Source organism: Orcinus orca, chromosome 16 (genome assembly GCF_937001465.1).
Source record: "Orcinus orca chromosome 16, mOrcOrc1.1, whole genome shotgun sequence".
In the NCBI taxonomy this organism is placed as follows: Eukaryota; Metazoa; Chordata; class Mammalia; order Artiodactyla; family Delphinidae; genus Orcinus; species Orcinus orca.
This window is the reverse complement of record NC_064574.1, coordinates 26,796,617-26,819,099: the sequence shown is the minus strand read 5'-3', so window position 1 is coordinate 26,819,099 and position 22,483 is coordinate 26,796,617. Positions and strand designations below refer to the sequence as shown.

At 55.8% G+C, this 22,483-nt stretch overlaps 1 protein-coding gene across 3 annotated transcripts in view; it reads right to left on the bottom strand.

Annotated features, from left to right (window-relative positions):
- Positions 1–22,483, bottom strand: part of NOL4L (nucleolar protein 4 like) — a 130,265-nt gene that overhangs the window by 64,592 nt on the left and 43,190 nt on the right. For all 3 annotated transcript variants that reach the window (XR_004484792.2, XM_004272711.3, XM_033433469.2), the window contains exons 2-3: positions 13,245–13,400; positions 7,185–7,296 (exon numbers count right to left, since the gene is read on the bottom strand). Coding sequence is in view for 2 of the 3 variants with exons in the window: in XM_004272711.3 (XP_004272759.1) it covers positions 7,185–7,296; positions 13,245–13,400 (268 nt within the window). In the remaining variant the exon portion in view is untranslated. The remainder of the gene's footprint in view (positions 1–7,184; positions 7,297–13,244; positions 13,401–22,483) is intronic.

Sequence of the window (22,483 nt, the reverse complement as noted above, 5' to 3'; positions counted from 1 at the left end):
GCCTGCACGTCACCACAAGCACCGCGCCCAGGAGATGCGCTGGACGGGAGCGGGTGACAGGACTGAGGTGGAGAGAGGCAGGGATTTGCAGAATCTGCCGCTCCAGAGCCAGAGCCCAGGCCAGACAGGCCCCTGCAACCCTGAAAACGCTCTGCTGAGGGAGAGAAGCCAGACGCCACAGGACAAATACTTTGTGATTCCACGTGGATGGAACATCTAGAACAGGCACATTCACAGAGACGGAAAGTAGAAGAGGGCTTCCCTGGTGGCGCAGTGGTTGAGAATCCACCTGCCAATGCAGGGGACACGGGTTCGATCCCTGGTCCAGGAAGATCCCACATGCCGCAGAGCAACTAAGCATGCGCCACAACTACTGAGCCTGCGCTCTAGGGCCCGCGAGCCACAACTACTGAGCCTGCGCTCTAGGGCCCGCGAGCCACAACTACTGAGCCCGCGTGCCTAGAGCCCGTGCTCCACAACAAGGGAAGCCACCGCAATGAGAAGCCCGTGCACCGCAACAAAGTGTAGTCCCCGCTTGCCACAACTAGAGAAAGCCAGTTCGCAGCAATGAAGACACAACGCAGCCAAAAATAAATAAATAAATAAATTTTTAAAAAAGAAAGTAAGTAGAAGAGAGGTTACCGGGGACGGGTGTCTGAGAATGGGAAGTTACTGCTTCACGGGTCCACAGTTTCTGTTTGGCGTGATGAAAATGTTTTGGAAACAGACAGTGGTGATGATTGCCCAGTGGTGTGACTGTAACTAACACTGAGTTGTACACTTAAAAATTATTAAAATGGCACGTCTTGTGTTGTAAATAGTTTGTCACAAAAAAGAAAAAAGGCAAAAAAAAACCCCCAATAAAGATGTATTTAAAAAAACCAATAAAGGTTGTACTAAAAAAAAAAAACACCAATAAGGATGGATGTACATTAAAAAAAAAAAAAAAGGTAAGAAAAAAGGCCCCTGCAAACAAGGGGGAGAAACTACCCAAAGGGCAGCGGGCAGTTCCCACTTGGCGCAGATAGGAACAGCCCTGCAGAAAACAGGGTCCATGCGTCTTGGGATGGTGTCCTTCTGGTGACTGTACAGCTTGAATAACACTTCTTATCAAGTTTCATAAAAATGCAGAGCTTTGTTTTGCTTTTTTTTTTTTTTTTTGCCTTTGGGCCGTGCCATGCGACTTGTGGGATTTTAGCTCCCTGACCAGGGATCAAACCCAGTCCCCCTCAGTGAAAGCGGTGAGTCCTAACCACTGGACCACCAGGGAATTCCTTGTTTTGCTTTTTAAAGCTAATGTGTCTTACGCAGAATTTCTGTTTGTCCAGGAGGAGGTAAATGTCACTAATAGAATGTCTCAGAAACTGGCTTGGAATGGGCCAAACCTTTCTTTTTCTTAAGGGATTTCCTCTTGGTCTGTGGCAGAGGAGTTCTCTAACACCAGTGCACACTGGCCCCTCTGACACAGATGCCCAGTGCTGTGGGGAAACTAAAATGCACTTTTGTGACCTTGGGTCCTCTTCTTCTTGCTGCCCCACCATCAACCCAGACGTGACCTCTTTCAACCCAGGGGCGTGCTGGGACCTGGCCTCCGCAGCTCCATGAGGTTGGATACAATACGTGAGGCAGACACTGCAGCCACATTGAGATGATGTCACTCAAGAGAGCCGTGGTTCCTGGTTTGGAATGTGGGTCTTCAGATGGAGGACTCTGCCGTTTCCATTTCATTTCCTCAAAGACGTGGTTGTCTGCTGAAAAGCTGCTGGACAACATGGTAGATGAGAAGGGACCCCCACCCTAAGGGTCGCCGGTCAGAGACTCAAATGAAGACTTCGTCGGCTGCCATGGCGACGCTCTGTGTTTGGTTGTCCATGGAGGCCGGACACTGTGTTCCTTTACGGATGGCCACCCGTGTCCTGCCTGAAAGCCATGACTACTTACGAAAAGGTAACTTTAAAAAAGCCAGGTATAGCTAGGTTTAGGAGAAAACCCACAATGGCTGGGAAGGCACTCTTGGGGGGTGGGAGAAGGGGTCTTCCTTGGCCTGTTCCCTCCACAGCAGGTCCACCGATCAGAAACTGCTTCCAGGGCCCGGAGGTGAGCCAGGAGAGCTCGGGAAGAGGAGGCCGGATGCCCTCATCTGGGGAAGCAGGGACATCCCGGGCACACACACGAATCCATCCGAGATCGGTGTGCAGTGAAATGCTTGCATCTGCAGTTCCGGAAGTGAGGGTTCTGTCGGGGAGGCGGGACCTTGGTGGGTGGGACACGTTCCAGGTGAGGGAACATGCCAGGGAGCTGGCTGTGGGAGGCCAGAGCTCGGCCACACCACAGCAAGAAGACAGGCAGGCAGGGTTTTCGGCAGTGGGAAGCCAAATGGTTCCAGGGGTGGTAAGTGCCACACACGAAGATGAACAGCTTACTAGGAAAGAGCTAAGGAGCAGGGCCAGTGGGGGCGCCATGGAGTCCGGTGCTCGCGGCGGGATGGGGGATGAGCTAAGGTGGACACACGAACAAGGAAGAAGTGGCTTCCCTGGGCTCTGATGGGCAGGCCAGGTCCCCGCTGTGGTCAACAAATGCAGTGGCCACGCCTGAGCCACTACAGGTAACCTGAGACCACGGGTGAGTTAGGAGCTAGGAAGGGTCACGGAGCTGAAATAACCCAGTAGGTTGTTGGTGAGAGAAGCAGAGAAACCACACAAAGAAATGTTTCGACACCTTTTTGCCAAGAAAAACTGAAACCAGCCCAAGCACTAGCCCTAGTTTTACAGGCCTTGAAAATAACCAGCGATGTAGAGGTTCTCCCAGGGCCAAGCGAGAGCTGATCACAGCTGGGCTCCAGTGACATTTGCCAATCAATGCAAATTCCAGCTGGGGTGGTGGCCCGGATCCTCCAGGTGGAACACAAGGTGGCAATTCTCATGAGTTTCCCCCTACAGGATGGAAGAACTCCTCCGTCCAGAGACATCTGTAGCTGCTGGATGCCAGGGTGAGACCTCTCGGGGTCAGAGCTGGGGGTTGAAGGACGTGTGCACGATGAAGGCCTGGCACAGAGGAGCCTCGAGAGCGGCCAGCCTGCCATGGGGCTCAGATTTGGAACTAGAGAAGCCAGGCCTGGGGCTGGCTCAGATGAAAAGACCTCTCTCCCAGGGAAGCGAATCAATAGGTCAGCAAGTCTTCAAGGAGCACTGATGTGTGTGCATTCAGGGTGGGGACGGTGGGGGGAAGGGCGTAGGGACGGTGCCTGTGCTCAGCAGGGCAGGACTGATGGCGAGTCCATTAGCGCTCCAAGGAGGAAGAGCTCACAGGGCTGTGAAGGAGCTCCAGGCAGCCTTGTGGAGGGGGGATCTCAACAGGACTTCCATTCAATCACTCAGATGACAGCCACTGAGCCCTGCCAGAGCGCCACGCAGACCCTCCCGCGTGGTGCTCCCAAGGACTCTGTGGGGTGGGTGCTCGTGTTAATAACCCCACTTTACAGATGAGGCAGCCACACGTGGGGAGGCTACGCAACCTCCCCAGGTCGTATAACGAGTGAGTATGAGAGCCGAGAGAGGACAGGCCAGCACAGGAGAGACTGCAAGGGCAGAGGAATGAGCCGGGATGGGGTCACATGGGGCAGGACAGGAAGGGGGGATCTGGAGGGGCCAGGCAGGGAGGGGGTTGGAAACCACAGAGGAGTCTGGGCCCGGCTGCAAAGGCGCTGCCACCTGAGTGGATGGCTCTCGCTGAGGAAGGGACCCTTCGGTAGGTGACTGGCGTTGCCCACTGCTAACTCCTAGTCTGCAGCCATGCAAATGGTATTTCATCACATCAAAGAAACGTGAAACGTGCTCCCGAGGCCCCTCACCACTGCAGCCAGAGCTGGGCCCACTTCTCATCTCTGCCTCCTCCAGTCCAGACTCAGGGGCTGGTGGAAGAGGAGAGTGGAGCCGGCAGGCCCTGGAATCTCCCATCCTCGGACTTCCTGATCCCCGGCAGCCTCCTTTGTTCGTGCTTCTGGCGCTGGGGGAGGGCACAGGGCTGTCCAGCCCCCTACCCCCCCACCCCGCCCCCCCGTGCCGGGACAAACCACTGAGCAGGGGAGGCTGCTTTGCTTCCTTTCTTTCTTTATAACATGAGGCCAGGAAGCGAGGCGTCCTCCCAGCAGCCCCTCGAGAAAGCTCCATCCTGCTCCCTGTCTCCCTCCGGCCCCACCTTCCTGGGACAGGAACCTGGGGCCTGCCTCTGGGCCTTGGGGCAGGCTCTGATTTCCCGGAGGGCGGGCGAGGGAGGAGGGAAGGCTGGCAGAGCAGGGGTGCCTATGAAAGAGCGGTCGGAGCAGCTGACCACATCCAGAGAGGCCAGCATGGCAGGCGGAGACAGGATCTCCAGGCTCTCAGCTGGGGCAGGAGAAGGGAGAACCTGCCAGCTGGTGAGGTGGTCCAGGCGCTAGTGCCTCTGGCCATCAAGCAGACAGGGGAGCCTTTCAGCCTCTAAGGCTCTCCACTGGCAGCCTCCAGAAACCAAACCCTTCCCTTTTGCCCAGCGGCCAGGTTGTGGACCCAGGGTGCTCACCTGGGTGGGTGACTGACCGTGCATCTTCCCGTGGGACACCTGGACATTGGCAGCCTTGTGCCTGGGTGGTACAACAACATGGCGGTAGGGTGGGGGACAGGCTGATGCTCCCTAGGCACCCACGGCACCAGGCGCCTGGCAGAATGGGCTCGTTTAATTCAATTGCATCCTCATGAAAACTGAGACGGGGGAATTCCCTGGTGGTCCAGTGTTTAGGACTTGGGTCTTCACTGCCATGGGTCTGGGTTCAATCCCTGGGGATTGGGGAACTAAGATCCTGCAAGCTGCGTGGCGTGGACAAAAAAAAAAGAGAGGGAAGCATTACTCCCATTTGTTGATGGGAAGGTAAGTTCTCCTGCCTTCTGGGGACCTCGGACAAGTCACCCTACCACCTCTCTGTGCCTCCTTTCCTTAGCTGTAAACAGGGACAGAGCCGTCACAGGATCATAGGGGCTGTTATGAGCAGCTGATGTTCAGAGAGGTCCCTGAACCTGCTGAGGGACACACAGCAGGGAGCGGGGCGGCACACCCGGGCCTGCCAGACCCCAAGCCCACTTTCTGAGACACTGAGGCCACACAGTCTCCTGCTCCCTCAGCATCTCCTCCTCTCCCTGCACGGGAAGCTCCACTCCTGGGGACAGGGAAGTGGCACTCTGCCCGAGGACAGGCAAGGATGGGCACGGCGCAGCCTTACTCTGCCTGCCCTCTGTCTCGCTGGCGCAAGCCCCTGGACAGAGAGGCTCCAGCACAGGACCCATGAAGCTGGGGCGTGTGCTCTCTGCCTCTCCCCCTCCCTTGGTCCCCCCTCCCTCCCCCGGAGACCTTGCTGCCTCTACTGGGGAGTCAGGGACGTGAGAATGTCCTCCACACCAGCGTGGAGAAGGGAGCAGAATAGAGCCTGCAGACGCCCCAGAGCAGCCCAGAAACACAGCCCATCTTGGCCTGCCTTTGTTTCCCCCAGGTTCTGTGTCTGACTCTGCCAGTTGCTATGGAAACGATTAGGCCAGCGCTGGAGGGGACAGGCGGATGGGCGGGCAGGGACCAAGCAGCCACCACCAGGGCCCGCGTCCCTGGGACCCAGACCCGGGCAGGGCGGGGAATGCAGCAGGGAAAGCCTCCCGGCCCATTGGCAGGTACCAAGTGCTGTCTTGGTGCAGGGGATGCAGCTGCTTAGCGGGGGCCAGGCCACGTGGGGCAGGGGCCTCACTCAGGCCCCACACGTTATCACAGTAACTGCCACAGCCGTGGCTCACTCCTCCTGCATGGGAGCCCTGTGCCAGGTACAGGGATTAATTCTCATATTTCATCAGAACCCTGCCCCCCCACCACCAGATAGGTGCCATTATTAACTCCATTTCACAGATGAGGAAACTGAGGCTCACAGAGGTGAAGTCACTTGTTCAGAACACATGGCTGCTGAGCGGCAGAGCCGGGATCCGAACCCACCCAGTGCGGCCCTGGAGCCCCTGCTCTTAAACCAGGAACGCAGCACTTATGAGGGATTAACTAGATTAATTCCTGTCCCTCATACTTTAGTGGTCATCCAATGAGCTCAGGGAAGTGGCCATGGCCTAATGGCCCCCAAGGACAGGAAAGCCTCTGGGTCTGGTGAGGTGGCTGCTGTCCGAAGTCGCATCAGGGACTACCAACCAGGAGGACAACCTCACTCGACACCTGTGCTCCAATTCCTTTGCTGTCGTCGGGCCTCGTTGTTGGTTTCTCCACGTATTTGGTGGATGCCACTTGGGCACCACCTGAGCAAATGGCTCACCCTTCATTCCGAGTCTGTTCCCATCCTCAGGCAAATGCCCACCGACCTCAGCAACCTTTGCGGGCCTGATGCCTAGAAGCCCTGATAAGTCAGCCACCGGGGCATCATTTCTCAGTGCTGAGTTAAACATAACGGCCTGTCTCGCTATGCCAAAGCCACCTGCGAACAGATGGCCCAGACTTACTGGAGGCCTCTGGGATGTTCGGGTAGAGGCTGTGGGAGACTGAAGCGGGGATCTCACTGGGCAGGGTAGAGCTGGAGAGCTTGGATGTCGGTCTAAGGGACCACCTTCGGCTGATCACAAGTACTCTGGGCATTTTCAATTCTAACGACTCCCCACAGATCTCCTGGGTGTGCACTGGGGGTGGGGGGCAGGGGACAAATACTTAGGGAGGCCTGCTAATGGCAGGTGGGTGGCCATAGGGTAGGCGGGTGCACGCAGTGGGGGGTGTGCTCCTGTCCTCAGAGAGTGTACAGTCGGGTCAGTGAGACCAGATCCACGTGCACGCCGCCTGGGGTGAGATCTGGGAGGCAAGTACTGCAGAGCTCAGGGAACGGGGCAAGGTGGCCATTTCCGTCTGGGACCTCGGTGGGAGAGGAGAGTCTTGAAGGGCAGTAGGAATGCGCTATTGGTTTTTAAGTGAAACTTGACATTTTAAAAAAAGTTTTAAACAAAACAAACCTAAAATGAGGCTCTCTGGGCAGCTCCATGGACCCACACTGGCCTCCGGGAATTGTGACAACTGCTGGCCATGCACTTTTCTGTCCGTGCCAGCAAAGGGCAGGCCCTTCTGGGGGAGAGCCGCTCCCCGCAGAGCCTCCCCTCAGCCTCCAGCACGCCCACCTCCTCCCCTACCTTTGGGCTCCAGGCCGTTGGAATTAAAGTGCATCCTCTTCTGACACTCTGTGCAGCTCATCAGGAACCGGGTCACAGCCTCTCGCGGAAGGAAGGCGTAGGTCTCGGCGATCTGGGAGAGAGAGGAGGTTTGCTGTTACATGGACCCTTGGGGAGGTGGCTTGGTCACCGGTTCACCAAGGGCTGTGCTTTGGTGGCAGGCACTTTGCCCTTGCCAGGAAGGGCAGGGATTTGAGGAGCAAGGAGCAGATGTCTTAGAGTGTCAGCCATGGAAATGAGTCAGTACTTTTGCAGAATACCAGCAGTTGTAAATTTTTCAATTAAAGAAGCTTAAAAATTGAATAAGCAAAACAACGAAACATCATCTAGTCTTTAACCTATGTTCTCATAAGTTGGGAATATTCCTCTCAACATATCATTGCTACTACTGAAAAATGACTTGATAAACATTGGTCTAGGGTAGGAGGAGACAACTTCCACAATTCGAGATGAAGAAACTGAGCCTCACTTACAAAGCGACCGGCTCTGGGCCTATAAATGGAACCCAAAGCTCTACAAGCTATTCCTTGATCTACTCACAGATCAAGAGAGCTGTGAAAGGCTGATGCCAAGCGGTTCGATTTTTCAAGTTGGACAGACTCTTAGGGACCCCCTTGTTCCAGGTGAGTTTATGAGGCCCAGAGAGGTGAACCAATTCGCCCAAGATCACACAGCTCCTTAGAGCAATGCCAGACTAGAACCCAAGCTCCAGGTCACGCCCCATAGCTGTCTCCAGGGGGCCTCCCCTTGCTAGGGAGAAAGAGTAAGCAGTGTGGGAGGGAAGGTGAAAGAGATGGGAGGCGACACAAGAAAGAGACTGGGTGGGGGAGTGGGGAAGAGCGGGGTGTGGGCCCAGAAGCTCTGTCCTCTCCTCTTGTTCTGGGTTTTGAGAAACCCACTGGTCCTGGTTTGGCTGCCTGAGGGGCCCAGAGGGACCTCGTGGACCCGGGTTTCCTGGCTGAGGCCGGTGGCTGCCCAGTTGCTGGTTTTCACGTTTCCCAGAGCCCAGGCCCTTCCGCTTCTCTCCACTAAGGGGCAGCACCACCCTAGCATTCCGCCGTTCTCGCCGCAGCCCAGACGGGAAAGTTGGCCAAGGGTGCTGGTCAGCCCACAGTAGGAGGGGCTGCTCTCCAGGACGCACCTGGTCTGCTCCTGCGGGGTGGACACGTGCCCAGGCCCATCTCTGTGGTGGCTAGGAAGCAGGGCGGGGTGAGGCAGAGTGGATGGGGTTGGGGGGGTGCCAGGGGGCCCCCCCGGCTGCGGCCAGGCCGTCAGAGGACCAGCTTAGGCTGTGCTGCCTGCGGAGCTCCAGGGGCCCGCTACTGCCTGGTGGCCGGCTACAAATGCAGAGTTGATCTTGGTGACACAATTGTTATTTCTCAGCTGATTTGATGCTCTGCGGAGCAGGCAGGCTCCTTGATGAGTTATCTCCCTTCCAAATTCCCTGTCTGATTGCCTTCCTCTGGAGGTCAGGGACAAGGGCAAAGCCCTGCTCTCTGATTGGAGCTGGTGGATGGGAGGGCGTGAGGGCCGAGGCACGGGGGCTCTCCTGCCACGCATGCGGACATCTTCATCCCCAGCCAGGGGCTGCCTGGTAGTCTTAGGGGTGGCAGGTCCCTCTTGGGCCTGCGGGGTTGGGAGGGATGGGTCCTGCTGAGGGGCTGACGGCTGCAGGAGTCAACGGGCAAGAGGGGAGGATGCCCGCTGTGCCAAGCAGAGGGCCAAGGCTCAGTTGGGCCAGCAGACGACCTCCTAGGTGCCCGAGGTGTGGCCTCTCTGGTCAGGCCCCAGAAGAGCTGAGGTGAGGGCGTGGAGGAGGAGGGTTGCAGTCTGCTGGGAAAGGAAGGGTGACACCATGGGGAAAAAAGCCCTACTTTACTACCCGGAGCTCACCGGCCGCTGGGCAGAGACAGAGTTTCTGCAGGGCTCAGGGAGAGCCTCCTGGGTGGGCTGCTCTGCTGAGGGCTGCCTGTGGCATAGGCAGAGGCCCTGCTTGCCGCCTGGCCCACTGCGGGCACAGGGACAGTTACGAGAGAGCGTCCTACCCAGGGGCAGGAGTGGCAGCCCCAGCTCTCCCGGCCTTGGCAGGGACCCAGCAGTATGCAAAGGCTGGCCGGAGTGCCACAGGGAGGTGGCGCACCGGGCACACGCCTTCTGGCCCTGGGTCCCATGGATGGGCAGGTGGGCTGGACCAAAGGCGGGTGGGTAAGAAGTCCTTGGAGCTCTCCGAGGGCCCGGGAGGGAAGCCCTGCCCTGCGTGGCTGGAATGTCTGCAGCCTCGCTAAGCGCTCCCCGGGGAGCCAGTAAAGTGCAGAGTCCAGCTCCACGCTGCTGCAGGGACCCGAATGGAGGACGATGCCTTCCCCCACTGGGGCCTTCGACCTCCTGTGGGCATCTTTTGGTTCATGCTCCTGCCTTGTCCACATGAGAAATGGGACCTCCATTTGTTTGACTGCACAGATGCCCAAGGCCACAGGACCCACAGGATGAGCTGAAACAAGGAGGACCATCCCAGCTGATGCCCTGGTCAGTAGGATGGTGGTTTTCAGATAGTTTTAGAGCTACAGACAGTGTTCTGGAAATAGACTCTTATCCTGAAGCCCAAAACATGACACAGATAAAGATGGAGCTGTTGCACTTAAGAGGGGAAGCTCCAGGACCCCTGTCCCCACCCAGCTGCCCTTGGAGCCCCTGGACTGTCTATTGCCTCACGCTCAGGCCTCCTGCCTGGACACTGAAACACATAAATGAATGTGCCTTTTACGTTTTTCTTAGTAGTAAAAACTGAGTGAGATTTCGCTGGCAGGGAGAGCAGAAGCTATTTGCAGAGTTGCTGACTTGCAAGGCCCCATTTTCGGTCCCCAACTCAGAGGTCAACAAAGACAGATGAGGCCAATTGGGGGGATTTGCACCACTTTACAAGATCCTCCTTCTGCCCTGCGGGTGGATTAGCACGTGGTGGGCCTGCAGCAGCTGCTGACCACATCTGGCCCCAGCTCCGAAGTGGTCTGGGCAGCCAGATCAGGACTCCAGAACCCGATCTAGCCTACTAGCACCCTGGGAAAGAGGAAGGAAGCAAAGGGGATCACCCTAATTCAGATGGGTGCAGACACCAGAAATGCCCCTTGAAGAAGGACCAGTCCTCTATGTGGCTTCAGCTAACTTTGTAGAACCCACACCCCTGCCTTGGCACGACTCCCCGGGATCCTCTGGACCTCAGGTCACGCTGCGTCAGAGGCAAAGTAAGGCAGGGGCTTCTTGCCCAAGATGGGACTCCACTGTATTGTCCGTCGTAAACAGCCATCCACCCCTGGCTCAGAGACCTCCAGTTTCAGAAAAGCTCATTACCTGCCCTCTCTGATCCCTAGAAAGTCCTTTGCCCACTGAAGAATGCGCCTCCTTTCATGCCCTGAACAAGCCTGCCCATCTCCCTTCCAGGCTCCGGCTCCCTCAGGCACCCCAGGCCTGTAAGAATCTGAAAGGTCCCAGGTGTCCCCAGAGACAGCAAGGCAGTCCCAGGATTCACGTTTGGTAAAGCACACACAGGCAGGTCCAAAAACCCCTCCGAAGGGCCTGACGCAAAGCCCGCAGCGCCAGGCTGTGCCTCTCTGCACCCAGCAGCACGGAGTTTCCTTTGGGGGCGGGGGCGGGTCTCTTTCCACAGGCATGGATGGGGCTGAAGAGCTAGGCTTGGGCTGAGGAAAATGGGAGCAGGTGAAAAGAGGAGGACAAAAGCATGCGGGCACCGCCCCATCCCCCCAAAAGGAAAAGGGTGGCAATGAGAAGGGTGACAGATGGAGAAGAGGGGGAAAGGGAGAGGAGGCACACAGGGGAGGAAGGGGGTACGGCGGCCCCCCGGCCTCACACCCACTGCAGGAGGGCCTGGCCTGCTCCCTCAGCCCTGGCCCTGCTGCTGAAATTCCAGCTCTGCACGCAGCCCAGCTGGCTCGCTGCCAGTCATGTGCCAGCTCCAGGCTGGGCAGCGGGAAGTGGGGCACGCGGCAGGCATATGGACGAGAAGCCAGGAAGCGCAGAGCCAAGGGCTGGACGTCCGCTTGGCCCAGAGACGCAGAGCCTGGCGGGTGCAGCCAGCCCCGCCCTCTCCGCAGCACAGAGCTCGAAGACCCCAGCCTTCGTAAACACCCAGGAAGTGCCCGAGGGCGAGACTGGGGGCTGGGCACCCAGGGGACCAGGGAAATCATGAGGTCTGGTTGGTACAAGCAAGTCAGCGGACCCCACTAGCTGGCCATAGGAGGTTTGTAGAGAGGTGGCATGTGTGGTGCTCAGGGTGTGGGCTCTGGGACAGCTGCCTGGCTCTGAACATCAGCTGGATGACCTCAAGGCAGGTTTATTCATCTCTCTGAGCCTCGCTTTCCTCATCTGTAAAATGGGGGTACAGCAGCACCTGCTTCATCCGTGTGATGGCTCAGAGAGCTGGTGCAGGGGACGTGCTGAGCGCAGAGCCTGGCACGTGCCGGCTCCCAGCAAGGCAAATTCAACGCTGAGAAAGTGTGCGGGGTTGCATCAGTACCAAGGGGCCCACACAGGCCCCAGCTCGGGTATCCCTCCCTCCATTTATGACCCTCCGGTGGAAATACCCTCAGAACTCCCTTCCCACAAGCCGTTGCCCAACGCACAAGTGCTGAGAAGCAGTAGAGGTCGGGGCAGATAGGACAATCATCTCCTGCTTCCCTCAGCCCGACCCCTCATCTCTCTGAGGTCCTTGTCATGCGGGTCCATCCTTAAGACTCATTTAGAGCAAAGGCCATCTTCTGAGGACAAGGACAAACCAGATTATTGGATTTTTTTAAAAAAAATCAGGCCATATGGGGAAACTATAGACTTATACAGGCCACCTCCGCTGCACTCCAAGGATATTTATAAAAGAACTTGGAGGGTTCGCATCCGCTTTGGGTGAGGTAGCCCCATCACAGAGGGGCAGGTCTCTAGGAAGCCAGAGAGAAAGTCAACGCAGAGCTGACTGCCACTTCAGTGCTGTGTGACCTTAGAGCGGTAGCCTACCTCTCTGGGTCTCAGTTTCCTCAACTGTGAAATGGGCCACAGCACCTCTGTCACAGGACTGCTGTGAGGCTTGAATGAACATCAAGTGCTTGGCTTTACTGGTTCAGTGGTGGGTGCCAGACAAGTGGTTCAGAGCTGGGCATGAGCCATGGCAATGGGGGTCAATGGCGGGGGGCAGGACCAGAACCCAGGCAGGCCCCTCCTGCTCCGGCCACCATCCCCTCCACTGCCCGGTGTGTGATGTTTCCCACCCTAGGTTGCCGCCTCTGCTCTCTTCTGTCTACCCAAAGTTTAGATTGCTAGCTCACCTGCCACCTTCTCCATGAAGTCCCCCTGGCTTAGCACTGAAAGTTGGTGTCTGGAGGGGCCTTTGCTGAACGACCAGGCGTACCTGGGTTCTTGTTCCCTCGAAGCTAGTCTTGGACACATTTCTGTTTCTCGTATCTTGGTTTTGCTCTCAGCCTCCCCACCCCAAATCGAACTGTGCTTTCCTAGAGGGTGGGGCCCAGGTCCTCAGACTTCCCCTGGGGAACTTCCAGCACTGACTTCACAGGGTCGTAGGGGGCTGAATGAACTCACACATAGGAGTATTCAGGACAGGCCTGGCACACAGTAAATGCCATGGAAGCATTTGCTCTGATGATTATTATTATCTAGCCACCCCACCCCCAACTGCGGCCCCAGGCTGGGGCTGGGGGGATGGAGTGAAGCAGAAACCAGGAAGAGGAGGGCTTTCCTCCTTCCGTCATCCCTCTCCTTCCCTCCCTCTCACTCCCTTCAACCTGCTTCTCCTTTGTGCTCAGACCACAGAGCCCGCCCCCTCGCCCCATGAGCCATCTCTGGCTGCCATGCCCTTGCCCTGTGCCCCCCTGGGTCCCCAAAGGCTGTTTCATCACGCCTCAGCTCCCTGCCCCACCCCCCTGCCCAACATGTGCGGATCCCATGGCCTCCTGCCAAGGCCTGGGGCTGCCAGCAGAGGCAAAGAGACAGAAATCTCACCGCTCGGTAGGTTTTCTTCTGCCCAGCGTGCTTGGGGGCTTTGCCTGGCTCCGCTGAGCTCTCCACATGCATCGAGTAGATGATGTCAAAGAAATCTTCCACCACAGCGACCCGCTTCAGAGAGATGCCCTCCGGCTCCGACAGGCCATCTGCCCCCTGCGACAGGGTGGACAAGCTGTGTTAGTGTCAGGGATGATGGCAGGGTGAGAGCTGGGCCCTGTGGCTGGGCAGTGGGTCAGGGGCAGGGACACCGCTGCTCGCTGACCCCGTAAGGCCTCCGACGGTAGGTCTGGGGGGCTGGGGGACAGGAGCCTGCTGAGAGGGCCGCAGGGAGGGGGCTTCCAGAGTCAAGGGTGGCTGCTGCTACTAAATCTGCCAGAAACAATGGGCAGAGAAACAACAAATTAAAAAACCAAGAGCCACCATGTTCACAATTTCAGACAGATTGTGCCAGGCTCAGAAGGGAGCTTTCGAATCACACACTGTGCCAAGACCATCCTGGAAGCCTCTGGGGAGGGGGGCGGTGCTAAATAGATGCGGCTCCATCGAGAGCTCCCCAATTAGCAGGCACCTTTCGCTGTGGTCGGGGGCTAGGGTCCCAGGGAAACGGCTCGGATCACCTGGGTGACTCCTGCCTCGCCCTGGCATTTCAGAAAAGCTTTTCACCGCTGCCCACCTCCCCACTCCAGCAGCTGAGCGCCAGCAACGGCACCCGGGCTCTTTGTGTGTGGAGACGTAGAGAATGACAGACACAAGGCCACGTGGAGGTGGCAGGGCCACAGGAGTGGGGTGACCGTGGACCCCCCGAGCCTCTTACTGGGCTGGCACGAGTGCTGTCAGCTGGCCCCAGAAAGGAGTGCCAGGATCTCAGGGACACCGGGCTTTCAGCCACCATCTCCCAGAGTGGAGCCTTGGAGGGCCCCGGGGGTTTCAAAGAGGAAGAGCAAGCAGTGTTTGGGAGGGGGCATCTGGGAAAAAGGAGGCAGGCTCTTCTCCAAGAGTGCTCAAAACACACATCTCCAATAGAATTCTTCCCCAAGGATCCCACTCAAGAACGTTGGCTCTCTGGAGGGGGAAAGGGGGTGTTCTGGGGGCTCACAGCTGTCTCCCCAGCACAGAGCACGATGCCTGGCACACAGTAGGCTCAATAAACAGCTGCTGAATGACTGGGTGCTTATAAGCGGCAGCCAGGCAGGGTAGTTTAGACACACACTTCTCCAGTTTCAATGGGGCCCCATCATTGACGTGGCTGTGTGACCCTGAGCAGGTATTTCGCTTTTCTGAGCTTCAGGTCCTTTACCTAGAGGCTGGGCATAACGGAAGCACCTTTCCCATAAGCTGCAGAGAGGAGTAAATGAAATGTGTGCGCGGCACTTAGCACCAAGCCTGGCCACAGAAACTGCTGGATAAATATTGTCATTAAAAAGTGCTTTGCCAGTTGCCAAGCTTCCCCCAGCCAGGACGGGGCTGAACATCGCGACCAGCCTGGGAGACCGTTAGGGTCAGGACCTGCCTGTGGGATGGTGGCTGGTAAGGGTCAGAGCTGGCTCAGGACTTTGGTCTTTGCGTCCAGGGAGAATCAAGGGCACGCTGAATGGGACACTCACTCACAATACATTCTGGGCACAGGCAGGGTTTGCTTTTATCCAGCAATTTTCTCAACGTGCCATGATAGGATAGCAGGGCTATCTCTTTGCCAGTGGCCCACCTGAGAGCAGGTGGAAAGGAAGGGCATCTGGGACGTAGGGACCAAACACTAGGGCTAGTGGGCAGCGTCCATGAGTGATGACCCTGGGTGGTGACCTCACTGGCCCTGCATCCACTGCAATGGGGACTTCTCAGCAGGTACGTGTGTGTGTGTGTGTGTGTGTGTGTGTGTGTGTGTGTGTGTTCGCGCGCCTGTGTAGGAAGAGCAGCTTGCTGGTCCTGACTGCTTGCTGTGAGATTTAGGCAAACTCTTCAACCTCCCTGAGCTTCACTTATGAGATGAGCTGTAAAATTCCATGACTGCTATTCTTAAACCCTCTCAGAAGTTACTGTTATCTCCGTCTTGAGGGTATCTGAAGTCCCCCTCTGAAGTCCTGGGCTCATCAGTGACTAATTCATTAGCTGACTTGTAACTACCAGCATTTTGGAGATCTTCAAATACTGCCGTGACAGAGATGCATGGGACAAATATTATGACAGGTCAGTTACAATACACTGCTAACCAGAGGTTCACATTGACAACAACAAACAAAAGAAACTTAAGAATGAAAATACAACTGGGTTTCTATTTCTTGAGCGGGGGTGGGTTCAGTTTATAAAAAGCCATTGATCTGAACACTTACAATTTGTGTACTTTTCTGTGTGTCTGTTAAACTTAATTTTAAAAGGCATATTTTTTAAAAGTATAATGGGGTGGGTAGTTCCAGATTTCAATAATCTGAGTCCCAGAGGCATAATGATGGGTTTCGCTGCTTACAAGTGAATAGACCTCTCTGCTCATAAAATTGTTTCAGGCCAGAACACAGATACTTCTGGAAAAAGTTGATAAAATTCGATGAGAAGGAAGAGAAAAAAAAGACAATCTGATGAAAGATAATATTTTAGATAGGTGACATGGAAAGTATCCCCTAACCAGCTTGGTGACCTTGGACAGGTCACTTCTTCACGTCTTAAAACTCAGTTTCCTGGGCTTCCCTGGTGGCGCAGTGGTTAAGAATCCACCTGCCAATGCAAGGGACACGGGTTCGAGCCCTGGTCCGGGAAGATCCCACATGCCACGGAGCAACTAAGCCCGTGCACCACAACTACTGAGCACTCTAGAGCCTGCAAGCCACAACTACTGAAGCCTGCATGCCGCAACTACTGAAGCCTGCACGCCTAGAGCCCATGCTCCGCAACGAGAGAAGCCACCGCAGTGAGAAGCCCGCGTGCCGCAACTAAGAGTAGCCCCCGCTCACTGCAACTAGAGAAAGCCTGTGCACGGCAACGAAAACCCAATGCAACCAAAAATAAATAAATTAATTAATTTAAAAAAAAAAACAACTCAGTTTCCTCTCACCTGTAAAATGAACCTAAAAGTCCTAGTTGGATGTTCCAAGGCTCAGGTAAGAACGTAAGTCAGGCATCTGCCACATAGATCCATTCAGGTTACAGAAGGGGTCCCCCGAGGTAATAACCACCATCAGAAGAGATGCAGAATCTTATGCAAAATAACATGCTAATAAGGCTGTCACAAATACTTGGAATAAGCTTTCCTAAAGTCAAGGTATAACTAACGAACTCAGATTAAACAGCAAAACACACTGCCCAGTGCCTGACCTGCCTCGGTCCCAGCCTCCCACCTCCATTCACAGGCAGGCGCGGGTAACCAACAGCTTTGTACCTGGCCCAACGTGACCATAAAATTAACCCAGAGAAACTATTCAGGGATGCTCCCTCTTTAAAAATGGATTGTCGGGGATTCCCTGGTGGCACAGTGGTTGAGAGTCCGCCTGCCGATGCAGGGGACACGGGTTTGTGCCCCGGTCCGAGAAGACCCCACATGCCGCGGAGCGGCTGCTCCCGTGAGCCATGGCCGCTGAGCCTGCGCGTCCGGAGCCCGTGCTCCGCAGCGGGAGAGGCCACAACAGTGAGAGGCCCGCGTACCGCAAACAAACAAACAAAAAATGGATTGTCATCTCCTGTGCTGTTCAAACCTGGGTCCTGTAATCGGTCTATCTCAACTGCAGAAATGTACACGGGAAACGAGAGGGCCCGTAGCAACCAGAATTCAAACCACACAAGGTCTGCAGAGCCACACCTTGAACTGTCCTCTGGTGAGCTGTGGCCACCTGGACACCATGTGTACTACACCCTGAGGGTGGAACACCAGGATATCTGTGTGGCCTTCAAGGAGAACCCTGGGAAGAGAACAAAGGGATCGCACGGCAGTCACATGCCACAGACAGCTCTGCCATGCCCTGCATCCACAGAGGTAATAACTTTCATGCTAAACGCTGCAGGAAAGACATGCCTTTCCTAGCCGAGAATCCAGACGCAGTACTACAACGCTTGAGCTGCTAATTAGGGAGTGGACAGCACCTTCCGCATAGCCTTGGGATGCCTCTGCCAACCACCTCTGCTTTGTACCCAAGTTAGCTTAGTCTGATCCACAGCCCTAAGCAAGCTGGGCCCTGGGTTGACAAAGGAAGCTCACTTCATCTACAGGCTGGATAAAGAGTGGGGCTGGAGCCTCTTGGCTATTCCCCACTTCCTGGGAACGCCAACCAGGAGTGATGGAATGGAACCCAGCAGCACCGCATGGGAAAATCCATGAAAAACACATGGTCAGGGCTTCCCTGGTGGCGCAGTGGTTGAGAGTCCGCCTGCCGATGCAGGGGACACGGCTTCGTGCCCCGGTCCGGGAAAATCCCACGTGCTGCGGAGCGGCTGGGCCCGTGAGCCATGACCGCTGAGCCTGCGCGTCCGGAGCCTGTGCTCCGCAACGGGAGAGGCCACAACAGTGAGAGGCCTGCGAATCGCAAAAAAAAAACACCAAAAAAAAACACGTGGTCAGTTGTGCAGGACCGACCTCTGGGGCCTTCCTGTGTGGGGAAGAATATTGCCATGGTAACTTACTACATCCTTTTGAAACAGCTAACTCCAAAAACAGCCAGCCAGACTTGGGCCAACAAAACCAGACATGGCAATAGTTGTTAAAAATTCATGGAGCGGGACTTCCCTGGTGGCGCAGAGGTTAAGAATCTGCCTGTCAATGCAGGGGATACAGGTTCGAGCCCTGGTCTGGGAAGATCCCACGTGCCGCGGAGCAACTAAGCCCGTGCACCGCAACTACTGAGCCTGCGCTCCAGAGCCCGCTTGCCTACAGCCCGTGCTCCGCGACAAGAGAAGCCACAGCAATGAGGAGTCCGCACACCGCAACGAAGAGTAGCCCCTGCTTGCCACGACTAAAGAAAGTCAGCGCGCAGCAACAGACCCAACACGGCCAAAAAAAAAAAAAAAAATTCATGGAGCTACAAACTTTCTTGGTTATTACCATCTTCCTTAAAACCAGCCCATCTGGGTTCCAAACTAAAGACCAGGTTGCAAGTCATTGAGGAAACCACCAAATGTCTACTTAAGCAAGGCTGGTATTTCAGAATATTTATAACAATGGTTCGCAAAGTGTGGCCCCTAGGCATCACCTGTGAACTTGTTAGAAACGCAATTCTCAGGTTCCACCTCAGACCTACCAAATCTGACACTCTGAGGATTTTAATAGACCCCCCAGTTGATTCTAATGCATGACAGATTTGGGGAACTGCTGATTAGAATGTCTCTGTGATTGAGACAGGGAGGTAACTAGTAAGGAAACTGGCATTGGATAATGAATATAAACATGTTCTGGGACTTCCCTGGTGGTCCAGTGGTTAAGACTCCACGTTTCCAGTGCAGGGGGCCCGAGTTCGATCCCCGGTCAGGGAACTAGATCCCGCATGCCGCAACTAAAAATTCCGCATGCCACAACGAAGATCCCGCAGGTGGCACAGCCAAATAAATGTTTTTTTTAAAAAAGAATAAAAAAATAAAAATAAAAAAAATTAAAAAATTAAAAAAAAAAGAATAAACATGTTCCGTGCTGCCAGGCCTAATATATTAATACTTTCTTCTCCAGGGAAGACCCATTTTCCTAATGGTGGGAAGAAAAGAATCTCATTGGACAACATTAGTATGAATTCAAAACACCTACCCAGAGGCTTAATGTGGCTAATGGATAGAAAGAGCGGGAGTGCCCAGCATCCTGACATCTGATTTTTAAGTCCTCCCTGGCAAAATTAATTAATACTTAAGCAGGTCATCCCTTGACGGGTCTTTTTCTGGCTTCCTCAGTTTCCTCAAATGATCTGAATGCTCGGCACAAAGGGGACTGCTGTGCCCAGGGCTGCAAACCTAGGAGAGAGATGAGCATGTCTTCCCAGGCCCCTGCCTGGGTGGCCTCGCGGGCTGTTGTTGGGAGTCATCTCTCAGGTGAGCTCCTGAATCTGACTGAGTTTTGCCCGTCTTCCCACTAAGCCAATTAAACGGACTCCTGCCCTTGATGGCAGGTGAGGTCCAATTGCTAATGGATTGCAGTTCTGTCATCTCCACTGGAACTTCAAAGTCACTTGCTGGTAATAAGTTATACACTTATCAAAGTGGGCTCACCGTTTCAGGCCACCGGGGTGCCGTTTAGTGCACCACCATCACTATAGTAGTGGCATATGCCTTCCAGCAACGAAGTGTCCATGATTAAGAGAATGAGGCTAAACAGTGGGGACATTTCTCAATTGGGTTCCTAAGGTAGAGGAAGAAACCATGCAAACAGTCCTTAGGATGAGCCCTTTTGGTGCAGCTCTCGACAAAGAGTAAAAATCAACGAGCTTCCCTGGTGGCACAGTGGTTAAGAATCCGCCTGTCAATGCAGGAGACACGGGTTCGAGCCCTGGTCTGGGAGGATCCCACATGCCTCGGAGCAGCAAAGCCCATGTGCCACAACTACTGAGCCCGTGTGCCACAACTAGTGAGCCCACGTGCTGCAACTACTGAAGCCCGTGCGCCTGGAGCCTGTGCTCCTCAACGGGAAAGGCCACCGCAATGAGAAGCACACGCACCACAACGAAGAGTAGCCCCCGCTCGCCGCAACTACAGAAAGCCCGCGCATGGCAACGAAGACCCAATGCAGCCAAAAATAAATAAATTTATTTCAAAAAAAAATCAACGAGATTGCTGTCAGAGGAGAAAGTCAGTGAGCAGAACCCACCCCTGGGGAAACACACCTTTAGCTACCACTTGTTTGGGAGCCCAGGACTTCAGCAGGTTGATTGCACAGACACGTGTGAAGATGCTGCCCCATCCCATGAGGGCCAGCCAGATCACAGGCAAAAGCTACTGCAAACGCTATTAGCTGCGTGTTCCTCCCAACTTCTGGAACTGTGGCCATTCCTCCCGTGCCCCAAACCACACTTTAATCAATTCAGGCGGCACCAAGGTTTTGGAAATGGGGGTAGCAGTTTTTGGGGAGTTCCCACTAAGTCTCATTCCAACTACTGGTAGGGCTGAAAGAAGACCCAAGGGGAGGAGTCAGCTTCCTGCAAAGGGTCCTCAGAGGGAAAGGAAAATGGTGGAGATGAAATTTAAAAAGCAAACTAAATGGAGAGAACGAAAAGAACAGAAAACCAGAATGAAGACTGTCACCCAAATATCCAGAAATTCTTTCCTCAGAATCTCCAAGAGAAGCCGGTCACAGTTTGTAAAGGGCACTCAGATGACTGAGAGGGGCCGTTACTTTAATGGGACAAGGATAGTATTTGAATTTCCCTACATTATGAACACTACTTACTGCAGACTGGAAACCAAAACCAAAAGCAGAAAACTCCAAGATAAAGATTCACAGCAGAATTTTCGGACCCATGGTTGCACTGAGCTCTGTAGGCCTGGATGGGGTGGAGGGATGAGACCTCCCCCCGCATAAATAAATAAATACAAAAACAAGGCGTGGAGGACCTAATGTTGCCTCTTCTCCACCCCTGTGCACAATCTCCAACTGTTAGTGCAGAGCCGCCACCGCATCGCACCTGCCATCTGGAACAGGCCTCATATATTCCAAGGCTTCCTTTCTGCTTCGCTGAACCTCCATCTTCTTTCAAATCACGCCGGGGACCGAAATGCACACGCCGGGGCCACAGGGCAAGGTGCTGGGGATCAGCCCCCAAACAACAGCACTACCTTTGAGGGATGCCACCCTTCAAGCAGCTCTGAATGTTTTTCTTTTTCCTTTTTTTTTCTTTTTGGTTTTGTTAACTGTGGGATGTCTGGAAAGGGTGAACGGGGAAGGAGTGGGAAGAGAAAGGGGTGTAGCGGGCCAACGTGTCCCCCTCCTGGCGCAATGACCCTGGTTTAAGGGATGGAGGGAGGGAGTAGCTAAGGTGCTCTCAAGCAGGATAGGGTAGGGCCTGGAGGATAGGAATTCTGGCCTGGGCGTGCCAGGAGGGCGCAGGTGCTCTAAGGTTAAGTCACAGGCCTGAGGACAATGAGCCCTGACCCTGGGCCTCAGTTTCCTCCTGTGCAGAGATGACACGATACGCGCAGTGCCTTTCGCCACCTCACAGGAAGGTTGTGGGAACCCAAAGGATGCACAAATAGCCCCCACCCTGGGCGAGATATCCATAAATAACCGCGGTCACCGCTACTATGGAGGGGCGCGCTCCAGGATTCTGGGCACCCGCCTCCCTCGAGCGCCGCGGCCAAGGGCAGGGGAGTGGGGTCGCTGAGGTGGGGGTGAGGCGGAAGGGGGCGGCCCTGAGCCAAGCAGACCCAGCGGGCGGGTCCCTTCGGGGCCGCGGCGGGCGGCCGGGGCGCGCTAACGAGCGGGGCCCCAGGTGCGGGCCCCACCCCAGACTTGGAGGGAGGAGGAGGGGCTGGAGGGGGAGGGGAAAGGCCCGCGCTAATGACTGTTGACAGCGCGCGCTGGGACTGGCCGAGCCGCGCGCGCCACTGACAGCTGCTCCGGCGGGGAGCTGGGGGACGGGGGTGAGGCTGCTTGCGCTCCCCCCACGGCGCACGCGCGTGCGCCTCTGCGAGGAGGGGCCGGGAGGAGCGCGCGCGCCAGGCCCGGGTTCGGAGGGCCTGCTGGAGCGGCTCGCGCGGGCTCCTCGCGGACAGGCAGGTAATGAGAGTAACCATGGCAACCCACCAGAGGAAGTGTATTCTGCAGGAGACGTTAATCCCCTCTCCCCGGAGCTGGGACAGCCTGACTTTCCATTCTCACACAGTAATTAGATACCAGCTGTCAGTGCAGGGGGGACGGCTCCGCGGCTGCAGCCCGGCTGGGGGGGCGCACAAAGGGGGCGGGGGGGCGGGAGGAACGCGGGGAGGAGGACGTTAAAGACACAGGGACGCTTTCCGGCGGGTGGGCCGGGGCGGCGCGCCTCCCCCAGTCTCCGGCCTCGAGGCGCGCTCCCGCTCACCTGGAGACCCCGCCCGCGCGGGGCCCCGCCCACTCGACACGCACCTGCTGCGCGCGCGCGCCCGCCCGCCGGCCCCTGCGTTCCCCCTTTTTCGACCCCGCCTCCCCACTCTCCGCGCACCTGCTCCGCTCCCCGCCCTCCTGGGACGCTGCCCACCTGTCCTTTGTGCGGGGCGGTACCATTCGATCTGCCCAGCTCTCCTTCAGGGAGCGCCCGCTATGTGCCAGGCGCCGTGCCAAGCCTGATCTGTGTAATCCTCACAGACCC